Raw genomic sequence first — 12,463 nt, forward strand, 5'->3', positions numbered from 1 at the left:
CATTTTTTCTTAGGGTTGCAGTCACACGTTGCAATTAAAACGGCATCGCAATCAGTTTTAAGGTGGTTTCAGGTGTAGTTCTGTTAATTTAACAGGTGAATGACATGAATTAAACAGCTGAATTTGATTATGAAGGGGAAACTTGATCAACAAATGTCTTTCACCTGTTAAATTAACAAAACTGCACCTAAAACCACCTCAAAACTGAGTCCTTTGTCTCTGTGTAGTTTAAAATCTGTGTAGTTTAGAGCAGAATTGATTCGTATGTTAATGGCATATACCAACAATTTAGACATAAAATAAAACAAATTAAACCCAATTTACCTTAATTTGGTCAACTGCGGAGTAATAAGCCCAGGTCAAACAATTGTCTTCTTTTTTTATAGGTCCAGATCGTTCAGGAACTATCCATACATATGTTTCTGTATTTCCTATATGAAACAGAAATCATTTCTATTATATAATAAACAATATACACATACATGTATATAACGTGGAGTAATATGTGTTCACCTTAATATTGTATAGGTACCTTATTTCTGTGATTTTATACTAGCATGTTTTTTTTTTTTTTTTTTTGCTTTTTTTGTGGCCCTTGTAATCTTACCAGGTTCTGTTGCTTTGACTTCATTATTATTCAGTTTAACACCGTGTGCATAAATAGAATATGGGCGACTTGCCTTGTTTCTAAATATAATTTTAATTTTTTCTCCAACATTTGCTGTTATTATTGGACCTGTAAAAAAAAGACTAGCTTGTACATTATTGTTGTTTTTTTTTTTTACAAAGTATTTAAATAGTATACAACATATAAAGTGGGAACACCATGCATATATCTGAGCACATGAAATCACAGCATGCCTGCATAGAGGCATGAAGAGGAAGCATGTTGTGACTTTATATGGTTAGATATACGTATGGTGCACAGTTTGATAATGTTAGGAGGCTAAAGGACCTGATATGATTTAACCCTGGTCACATGACATTACTGCTGCATAGGGATAAGTTGCTGGATTCAGCCGGAGGCCACACCCCCCGCCACTCGCTATAGATAACCTTGGATACCAGGTAAACTTGTAATGTTGTTTATTTGGGGATCTGAAGGTAACAATTTTTAGCTAAAAATAGCTACAGCCACCTGCTGTATTTGTGAAAATGTGGCGACAGGTTCCCTATAACAGTGCACTTAAAAAAAAATCCTTTAACTCCTTGGTGACATCTACCACACATGAATAAGAGGCAAAAACATCCATAAGATAAAAACCACAGCCTTCTTGCTTACCTAGAATACCCAAATGCTCTCGGTTTCCAGTCCTTTCTTTTTGTATTGTGAATGTTGCATCAGTGTATTCCCGGTAAACAGCTTTTTTATATTTTGAACCAATGGAGGTCCTTGTTTTATTTAGAAAGACATCTCCTGGGCTTTGAGGAAACAGAAGGATTAGGGGATATAAATCTTGTATTGTGTGTTGCCAAAAATAACAAAGACACAACAGAGAATGTTATAGGATAATACCAACCATAAGCCACTGCACTACAGACTTGATATAGTTCATGTATATCAAGAGGCTCCTGAACAGCTTTAGGATGAAAGGGTTATTTATAAATGAACTTTCTCTATTACATCTTACAATTTTCAAGAAGTCTGCTTACAGTCATTGTGTAGTGCCAGTGATAACAATCAGTCTCAGTCATGTCATAGTCACATGGCTTAATGATAACCATAGTGTAGCTATTGGGGCACATTTACTTACAAATTTGGACATTTCACTAAAAGTGCATTGTCTGTGTATAATGCTGCGTGCGGCGATTGACTAAGATCGTGAACCAGAAATCCTGAATCTGTCGCTTCCCCGCTCAGGTCCGACAGAGTTCACCATCTTTTTTGTGGTGCACCTTTAACATAGGGCGTGCAACACAATTTGAAAGTTGTCGGAGAGTTGTCGGTCAGTCGGACCTTCCGACAGCACGCCCTCTAATCTGTGTTGCATGGAGACCAGCGAAGCTGAGCCTCAAAAGGGTTAGTGTGACACAATAGCAGTGCAGACACTTCTTAAATACCTCTGCAAGCCATTGTAGCCATGAAGAACGTGCACAGTCCGACAAAAGTACAATGTGCGACCCTTAGTAAATGTGCCCCATTGTGATGCACACTGCTATCATGCTATGGTGCAGATTTATCAAGCTGTCTGAAAGTCAGAATATTCTCAGTTGCCCATGGCAAACAATCACAGCTCCCCTTTAAAATATTCATGAGCACTAGTAAAATGAAAGCTGAGCTTTAATTGGTTTGATAATCTGTCCCTATGTGTCCATCCATATTAACCAGGAGAGATTTATATCTCCAAGAAGGAAAAAATGAAAGTTTCACAGAATAGTTAAGAAATAAATTACATTCATATAAAATTATACACAAAGCATTATTCTTGATGTATACATTTCCCTTATAAACATGCCATATTTTATTACCCTCTAAATTTTCAATGACAGGCATATAGTGGGAAGGGAAAGTAATCAGACCCCTTTTAAATTTTCACTCTTTGTTTCATTGCAGCCAATGAAAAGTTAATTTTTTTTTGCTCATTAATGTACACCCTGCAACTTATCTTGACAAAAAAAAAAGAAATGTAGATATATTTGCAAATTCATTAAACTACAAAAACTGAAATATCACAGACCCTTTGCTGTGACACTCCTATTTAACTAACATGCTGTCCATTTCCCTCTGATCTTCCTTGACATGGTCCAGCTGGTCATTGGTATTCAGACCCCTTGCTCAGTATTGAGTAGAAGCAGCTTTTGAGCTAGTACAGACAGGAGTCTTCTTGGGAATGATGCAACATGTTTTTCACACCTGGATTTGGGGATCCTCTGGCATTCTTCCTGGCAGATCCTCTCCAGTTCTCTCTAGTTGGATGATGAACGTTGGTAGAAGCCATTTTCAAGTCTCTCCAGAGATGCTCAATTGGGTTTAGGGCAGGGTTCTGGCTTGGCCAGTCAAGAATGGTCACAGAATTGTTCTGAGGCCACTGCTCAGTTATTTAAGCTTTATGCTTAGGATCATTGTCTTGTTGGCAGGTGAACCTTCAGCCCAGTCTGAGGTCGGGGTAATCTGGAAGAGATTTTCATACGGAATATCTCTGTACTTGGCCACATTTATCTTTCCTTCATTTGCACCCGGACATCCTGTCTGTCTCCATAGCATGATGCTGGAATTGTATTTGGCAGGTGATGAGCAGTGTGTGGTTTTCTCCGTACATACCACTTAAAATTAACACCAGAAAGTTCAATCTTCATGGCTTTTATATGTCTTGCACTTCTGTCGGCAAACTCTGCAATAAATCTTTGACTGGTGGAGGGCTGCAGTGTTAGTTGGCTTTGTGGAACATTCTCCCGTTTTCCTACTGCATCTCTGGAGCTCAGCCACAGTGATCTTGTGGTTCTTTTTTACCTCACTCACCAAGGCTCTTCTCCCATGATTGCTTAGTTCGGCTGGACAGCCAGGTTGAGGAAGAGTTATGGTCGTCCCAAACATCTTTTTAACATTCAAGAACTAAGAAGGCCACTGTGCTCTTAGGAATCTTGAGTGCTGCAGAAATTATTTTGCAAAGTTGGCCAGATGTGTGCCTGGCTGCCATTTTGTCTCTGAGGTCCTTGGTCACAGAGTTGTTCTGAAGCCACTACTTTGTTACTTTAGTTGTATGCTTAGGATCATTGGCATGTTGGAATATAAGAACCAATGTGATGAGCCCACTTGGGCTGAATAACAAAAATGACGTATGGATATTTTTTTAAAGGTGAATTAAGTATCTCTAATATAGAGTAAAACTTGTAATTCACAAGATTTTCTCCGATTGATATTAGTAAATTACTAGTAAATTTCATTGTAGCATGTGCCCAGAAAGTGTTCAGTTTCTTATATTAACGCTAAAAGTTTTAGCCGACATATTTAGGCATATGAACCAGAAAATGCATTGTATATGTTTTCTGGTTCAGAAAATTGTTTCAATCTTTTGCTTAAATATATAGGACGTAGGCTACATTCACATGAACGTTGGGGTACGTATATACGGCCGCCGTACATACATCCCCCATAGGCCGGCAATGGGCGCACGGAGCGGTACAGTGCAGCACACGTGCGGGATATGTCCTAGCTCTCCCCGGATTATTGCACTGTGCGCCATGTATCTCTATGGGGAGGGGCGGGGGCAAGCAGCGCTCACCCCCTCCTTCTCTCCCGGGCCCCGATGTCATGGCAGGCAAACGTTAGTGTGAATGTAGCCTTAGCTGTCCAGTGTCAGGGAGGTTTTCTTCCCAGCACCAGTTAGCATCTTAGTTACCTGGTTACTACGGTAGTGACGTCTCGCCTGCTTCATTGGTAGGTTGGTGAGGACGCCACAAGTAAGAAGCAAGAGAAAGCAATGGACGATGCGAAACGGATGTCACCTGAAACCCCCTTGCTTATACCTCACTTCTGCCTGGTGATGTAACAGATTTTTAACCTTTGGATGAAACAAAGAGGACTGCTTTTATAGGTGAGTGCAGCACCTTTTTGCTTTGTGCTGTAAAAATACTTATGACCATATGATATTTCTTGTTTAATTAATTAACAAAAACAAAAATATCTATATTTCTTTTCTTTTTTTGTCAAGGTCGGGTTCAGAGTGAACATTAATGAAAAAAAAAGAAGAACTTTTTTCATCTTACCAATTGGCTGCAATGAAAAATCTCACTTTCCTTGCTCCCCCGAAGCAGCGCCAGCAGCGTCTTTTTTTTCTTCACTTATTTTTGGCATACGTATGAGGGGGTTATGCACACAAATGGACACTCAAAAATTCTGTACATATGCATTGGATGTCCATGCTACTGATCTTTTATGACCCTAGTAACGCCCCTAACGACTTGTATTCATCATGATGCTTCATTTCAATGCAATTATTAGCTAAGACAAACATCAGGAGGAGTGACTGGTTCTCTTTAAGAATACTAAGGTTTAAGATATGTATAACATATTTGAGAATAGAACATAGAACATGCATTGACTTGATTGTTTTAGTGTTTACTTCTCTGTAGGAAATGACCTGTCATGTAAGCAGGTTATACTAGTTAGATGACATTCATGGCAATTTAATCACAAATTTATTAAAAACAGATTATAGGACAACATATTAATTTATGATGATACAAATATATCTCTATAATCTATGTTCTTGGCAGTAGCAGCTCTTATGAATATTGTATAAAGTCACCTCTCTTCATGGTGTGTGTACATTTCATGCTCCCAGGTTCTGTTTGAAGAATAATCCCATTCAACTTCTTCTGCTGCAATGTAATAGGTGCGTGTATGGAAAAATCCTATCCGAGATATCTGTTTGGTACATGACTTAACCCTGTACTGCTGTCTCATTCCTCCTGTGTAATGGTCTGTGGTCATACATTCAACATGAAAAGTGCCTAAAAAGACAAAAAAAAAACAATTTTTTTGTAATGGGATTATAATGATGTTGAGATTGGGGGGAAACAGAGGCAAGAAGAATGGGTAATGTTATAAAGTTAAATTGGACCATTTGGAACATTGATGTGTATATTACCTCTATGATGTAAAATATCTGCTTTAAAAATACATTTAGTAATGCAAAATTCACTACAATGTCTAACAAAATAATTTAATATTGTGATCATTTTAATATTTCCTGCTCTTACCTTCATTGTCGGGGGTCATCATAACTGAGTAGGAGATGTGTGGAAATAATCCTGCCACATCCCTTGTAGTCCCTCGGATGTCAATGGTATTTCCCGTGAAGTGGATTCCATGCATGTCCACCTCTGTGCCTAGTCCCAGCATGTGCCATCGTATTGATTCTCCCCTACACATGTCTAGCCCGGGCTGGTTCCCATACATATATCCATTGATAGCTGTTTAGAGGGCACAATATTAAAACAAACTTACAAGAACATAATATATCTTGCGCTGGATAGAGTATTTATTTGTATATTTTGTATCTTTATAAAAAAAATTTAAATATTAGTTAGATGTGATTTCTCCTTCTTTACTTTTCATCTAGTGGATCCAGTGTGGATCCAGGACACTAGACCTGACGAAGGCTCATGTACTGAGCCGAAATGCGTAGCACGTATTTGTTTTATATTTCCAATAAAATTCCTTTGAATTATACTACATAAGTGTAGTATCCTGGAACCACTTAGCGCCAGAATATCCCGTATCTTACCTGTTGGGTGCTTCCATCGAATCTCTGCAACTCCGTTGACTGGAACGGGACCTGCGGATTCCAAGGGACCATCGGCCGCCGGTGTGCATATTTCTGCACCTTACATACAGCACGCTAGTTAAGACTACCTCACGAGGTCAGCGCACCTGTCTCTCTTTTGTCTCTTGTCTCCTTTGCACATCCATCCGGTTGCTTTAAGAGACCTTCTGAAGACAGCACCTCTCCAGAACCAATGCCGTTTGCTTTACTATGTTGACATATCCATTAAATAAAAAAAAAATCAAGGTATTTGGGCTTTGGTTGCAAATAACTTTTACTCCGTGAGAAAAACAGCTGAATATTATTGAAACCTCATTGCCTAGGTGTCTCTGACTAGACTCCTCATGCATCTTCTTTGATTCTTGGTTTTTGCTGGAGCAAGTTTCTGCAGATTTACAGTTCAGGCTACAGTCAGTTATCTCTCTGAGATGACTTCTCAGGTGCCAAGTAGAGTGACAGTCCGCCAGGGATGGCTGGAGGGATACCATCAAATCGCTCTATTTGCACCTGCTTATTTAATACACATGTGTCTACTACTAACTTTGTCTTTTTGGCTCCTATGATATTCTAAATTACTCTGCTGAACCTTGACTGTTCTTTTGTCTTACGATTTTGTACTTCATGCCTTATTGTACCTCATGTAATTTGGCTTATTGTTTGTTGCTCTATCTTTCAGCACTGTACACTTATCTGGGGTAGGGACCACAACCCAGTTGTTGCCTGTGATTTAGCACAGGGCTGACAACTAGGCAAGAACAGAGATTTTAGGAAACGCAGGGCTTGCACTTCCCTGTTTTGACGCTTGGACTTTATTAATGCCCTGGATTTTATTGAAGCAAGAGATAGAGGAGGTCTACACATAATATGGATCTGGAGCCAAGAAAATAGGCCAAGTATCAAAATATATAAATATAATGGTGAGTAAGCAAAAATTTATGTTAAGGCCCATGGAAATATTTTTGGTATTTGGTTTTAAGGGGGGTATCTAAATGAGGATACAAAAGCTTGCTTCCTTTATGATCCATTGCTATTTTAGTTTAAAAGCTGCATGTTAGTTTCACATCTGCACTAGTGGTTCCATTAGGATCCCCCCTAAATCTTGCATGAAAAAGCAAATCTTGCTATAAATTAATAAAAATGATATAATAGTTTATAGCTGAATAGTACATCTAAGTAAATACTCACAGTGCATCATGTTGGATTCCTGAAAATCTGGATCTTCTGGGTTTACAGTATTGGGGTTTTTTGTAAATTGTGCTATATTTTCTGCCAGGTACCAGCTTTTATTTTCATCAAATACATTAGGCATCATGAAATAATTGTGAGCAACTCCTCTCTGCAACCACATGAAATTATTTTACAATCACATCAAATACTTTTCTATAGAGCCAAATACATTTTTCTTTCATACCAAATGCCAAAACCCAGAATTGGCACCATCCCCTAACAACTGTACTATATGGATAAACTGGTTTCCTAATCACAAAAAGTTCAGAAGATAAAGATAATAAAGGATATATGTATACTGTATTAAAATATGTAACAAAAAAGTAATAAAACTAATACTAACCTGTTTGTCATTAATTAAATGCTTACAGACCAACAGAGGACCCACCAATCCAGAATTTGTATCCCTGACCACATCAACGGCAGAGTAGTACAGCCATGGTAAGCAGTTTAGGTCTTCCATAGTTGATCCCACACTGTCTGGTACTTCCCACTCATATGTGAATATTTCTCCAGGGACTACATGGGAAGACTGTGTTTCTGTATTATTATGGAAAAAATAAGAACATTTTCTTATTTTCAATTAATATTTAATCTACATATTAAGCTGAATAAGTTCTCTAGGAATAAACCTTGATGGCCTATCTGCAGGGCATGTTCATTCTACAATGTGATTGGAGTGGTGGTCAGCAGTGGACCCCTGCTGATTACTCATTGATCATCTATTTGGCAATAAATTTTAATTACTAGAAAACCTCTAAAAGTCTTTAAGGGGTTTCTTATTGACAAAAAAAATAGTGATCCAGGACCCGTTCCCAACACTGCTCTGTTGGTCTTCATTAACTGGTTATTGCTTTAACCAATGACTGACTAAAGAGCAATGCTTTTTTTTAGCAGTCCCTTACTCTTGTTCTCTGTCATTTCTCTCTAAGTGTAGTTCTGCTGGACTTGGATATCACATGGGTGCAGGGACAGATTTACATATATTGCAACCCATGTCATTGCTTGGGGCCTAGATGACAGGGACACTGACATCCTCAGTCTAGATGCTCTCAACAAACTTACCTGTATGCTACACAGACACATTACACATTGTGAGAGGGTTTATGATGCGGCTACTTTAACTATTTCAGCAAAAAACGTTCACCAGTAGGCAAAACTGCCTTTCTTTGTACCTTCAGCTACATTTGCTGTGTTGTAGGAAGCTCCTTCCATGGATTTGGCATAGCTCACCCCATGAGCCTGGATGCTGTATGGGCGTCTTGCTTTGTTCTTAAAAGTGATCTTGATGATGTCTCCTGTTTGGGCCAAAATTACTGGTCCTGAAACATAAGATAGGAAAAGGAACAGATTTATTTCACTAATCTTTATAGTGGATACACGTTCTGCAGCGTGCTACAGAGAACGTTCACTCAAAGAGTTGTTGTTATACACTGTTCCTTTGTACAAAAATATAAGCAGATACTAAGACCTGCAAACAGCTAACAGGACAAGAGTGTGCAATGGCCAAATATACAGAATAAAAAAATATCCTACTACTATATACTATTAAAGGAACATAATAATAATCATTTTTTAATGCATGGTCTCAAATCAATTACCAAGTATTCCAAGATGTTCTTCTTCCTTGGATCTTTCCTTCTTCTTTGTGAAGGTTGAATCTGTGTAACCCACATACACTGCTTTCTTATATGAGCTTCCAATTCTGTTATCACTTTGTTCAAAAAATGGTGCCGATTCACTGTAAATTGTGAGGTAGATCTTTTATCTATATGACAATATTATAGCTGCTGTCATCTATACAAAACATTTAGAGGGGGACATTTGTCAAGGCTTGTGCTCCAGAATTCTGGTGAACAAGCCCTGAAAAAGGCATACAAGCAGGAATTTCATGTCTTTCCTCTGCTATGCCGCCTCCACACCAAGTGAACATGGAGGAGCATGAATGGGGGCATAGCTGGCAGTGTAGCGGGCTGGCGTTCCTGCTGCGCTGGCATACTAGCTATAGCCTGCACTCATTTAGGCCAATCCTGACCTAGAACTGCCTGCAGCACAACCACTGGCGGTTTATCAGGAGGAAAGTGATTGCATCATACAGTGAAGGAAATAGTTTTTCAATCCCTTGCTAATTTTGCCCCATGAAATGAACTGCCTGTAATTTTAAGGGTAGTTTTTTCACATTGAGAGAATATCAAAAATAAAATCCAGAACATTACATTGTATAAATTAAATAAATTTACAGCACAGACCAAAAGTTTGGACACACCTTTTTATTCAAAGAATTTTCTGTATTTTGATGATAAAAATTGATGATTCACACTAAGGGCATCAAAATATCAATTAACACATTCGGAATTATATACTTAACAAAAAAGTGTGAAACAACTGAAAATATATTCTAGGCTCTTCAAAGTAGCCACCTTTTGCTTTGATTACCAACAGTCTTGAAGGAGTTCCCAGAGATGCTTAGCACTTGTTGGCCCCTTTGCCTTCACTCTGCGGTCCAGCTCACCCCAAACCATCTCAATTGGGTTCAGGTCTAGTGACTGTGGAGACCAGGTCGTAGCACCTCATCACTCTCCTTCTTGGTCAAATATCCATACACAGCCAGGAGGTGTGTTTGGGGTCATTGTCCTGTTGAAAAATAAATGATGGTTCAACTAAATGCAAACCGGATGGAATAGCTTCTGCTGCAAGATGCTGTGGTAACCATGCTGGTTCAGTATGCCTTCAATTTTGAATAAATTCCTACAGTGTCACCAGCAAAGCACCCCCACACCATCACACCTCCTCCTCCATGCTTCACGGTGAGAAACAGACATGTACAGTCCATTCGTTAACCTTTTTTGTGTCACACAAAGACACGGTGGAAGATCTCAAATTTGGACTCATCAGACCAAAGCACAGACTTTCACTAGTCTAATGTCCATTTGTTGTCTTCTTCAGCCCAAAGAAGTCTCTAGTGCATGTTGCCTGTCCTTAGCAGTGGTTTCCTAGCACTTTACCATGAAGGCTGCTGCACACAGTCTCCTCTTACCAGTTGCTGTAGAGATGTGTCTGCTGCTAGACCTCTGTGTTTTTCTTTATTAAGCTGCTTTTTTCTAGCCATAATACAAATTCAGTCTATTCAGTAGGACTTTCAGCTGTGTTTCCACTTGACGTCTGCACAACACAACTGATGTTTCCAACCCCATTTATAAGGCAAGAAATCCCACTTATTAAACCTGACAGGGCACACCTGTGATGTAAAAACCTTTTCAGGTGACTACCTCTTGAAGCTCATCAAGAGAATGCCAAGAGTGTGCAAAGCAGTAATCAAAGCAAAAGGTGGGCACTTTGAAGAACCTAGAATATAAGACATATTTTCATTTCTTTCACACTTTGTTAAGTATATAATTTCACATGTGTTAATTCATAGTTTTGATGCATTCAATGTGAATCTACAATTTTTATAGTCATGAAAATGCAGAAAACTCTTTGAATGAGGTGTGTCCAAACTTTTAGTCTGTATTGTAGATACTGTTAGATGTCCCCTCTTCTTTAAGCTTCGTATGCACTTATTTAATGTTATTTGCTTGAAGAACCAACAAGCCATATCTTCAATGAGTTGAATATATATATATATATATATATATATATATATATATATATATATATATATATATATAATCAATTGGTATATGGGGTGCTCCAATATTGACAAACAGCATCCAGTTATGGCATAGAAAAAAGAGGAAAAGAGAGTGGCACTCACCAATCTTGCAATATAGTAATTGCTTCTTTAATTTCGTAGAATAAAGTGCATACCCACAAACAGCTGACTGTTGACTGCGTTTCTTCCAGAGGGGGTCCTATTCAGAAACCTGCTATGGGGCCCAGCATCTCCTAGTTATATCGCCTGTATATAAGGCACTGTCTTTAATGATTAATATTGTCTAACTGGTCTGTAGGAGCCATAACTCTTAATGGTTGGTAATGATTAATTACCGTATATACTGGAGTATACTTGAGTCAATAAAAAAAATAACACTGAACTCACCTTTCCAAGGCCCCTACAGGTCCTCTTCTTGCTTCGGATGCTCTGGTGCCTCTTTGGGACCTTCGGGTCCTCTTTGGGTCCTTCTGCTCCTCTTCAGCTCCTCTTTAGGTCGTTTGGCACTTCTTCAGGTCCCCTCGCAATGTTGGCGGCTCACAAACAATGACGTTACAATGTCTGTACCACCAAGCAATGGACCTATATTTACCATATATGACTTGTGTTACCTTTCAGGATCATCTAACTTTTTCCCAGTAAACTGATTCACAGATGTTGAACCATAGTTCCAGATTATCTCTTCAGCAGCAATATAATATTCTCTCGTCTTTGATCCAAACTTATACGAACTCTTGGATTTTTTTGTGCAGTTCTTTACTTCATAAATTGCCTGCATACCACCTATAAAACATAAGGGTACTGGCTAAACAGGAAAACTACACAACCGTTTCAAATCAATTGAACAGAGATTTGGGCGGTTTAAAAAATTTCCAAATGATTTACCTTCTAGGTGATCATTGACCTGACAGCTGAGGAGCCATTTCCCAGGGTTTTTGGTTTCCATTATAGCTTCAATCATTGTTGATGGGAACAGACTAACAGTATCAACACGAAACCCCTGATGAGTTAACACCTGACCATGGAAGTATGCCGAATGAATATCTACTTCATTCCCCATTCCAAACATATACCACTTGACCTTTGTATTATCACACATGGAGAGGCCTGGAAGGTTCCCATACAAATAACCATTGATAGCTGTAACACAGAAAGAAATGACTTAAATGGATAAGAATGTAGTGGATATAATCTGTTCTCATAAGAATCATGTATAGTAGAGAAATACATTTGGTTGCTTTACTCAGTATTTTGCTAATTTTGTTCTCTCAACTAATCACAGCACAACTACTGGGTAGCTACGTATAGACTAATA

At 38.6% G+C, this 12,463-nt stretch overlaps 1 protein-coding gene across 1 annotated transcript in view; it reads right to left on the reverse strand.

Moving 5' to 3' along the window:
• The window catches only part of CP (ceruloplasmin), a 43,627-nt gene that overhangs the window by 6,306 nt on the left and 24,858 nt on the right, over nucleotides 1–12,463 (reverse strand). Inside the window, exons 5-15 of the mRNA XM_072143099.1 lie at nucleotides 12,034–12,288; nucleotides 11,760–11,931; nucleotides 9,098–9,237; nucleotides 8,669–8,818; nucleotides 7,840–8,051; nucleotides 7,455–7,605; nucleotides 5,704–5,916; nucleotides 5,250–5,454; nucleotides 1,283–1,422; nucleotides 608–736; nucleotides 325–431 (exon numbers count right to left, since the gene is read on the reverse strand). Coding sequence (XP_071999200.1) covers nucleotides 325–431; nucleotides 608–736; nucleotides 1,283–1,422; nucleotides 5,250–5,454; nucleotides 5,704–5,916; nucleotides 7,455–7,605; nucleotides 7,840–8,051; nucleotides 8,669–8,818; nucleotides 9,098–9,237; nucleotides 11,760–11,931; nucleotides 12,034–12,288 — 1,874 coding nt within the window. The remainder of the gene's footprint in view (nucleotides 1–324; nucleotides 432–607; nucleotides 737–1,282; nucleotides 1,423–5,249; nucleotides 5,455–5,703; nucleotides 5,917–7,454; nucleotides 7,606–7,839; nucleotides 8,052–8,668; nucleotides 8,819–9,097; nucleotides 9,238–11,759; nucleotides 11,932–12,033; nucleotides 12,289–12,463) is intronic.

Source organism: Engystomops pustulosus, chromosome 3 (assembly GCF_040894005.1).
Source record: "Engystomops pustulosus chromosome 3, aEngPut4.maternal, whole genome shotgun sequence".
NCBI lineage: Eukaryota > Metazoa > Chordata > Amphibia > Anura > Leptodactylidae > Engystomops > Engystomops pustulosus.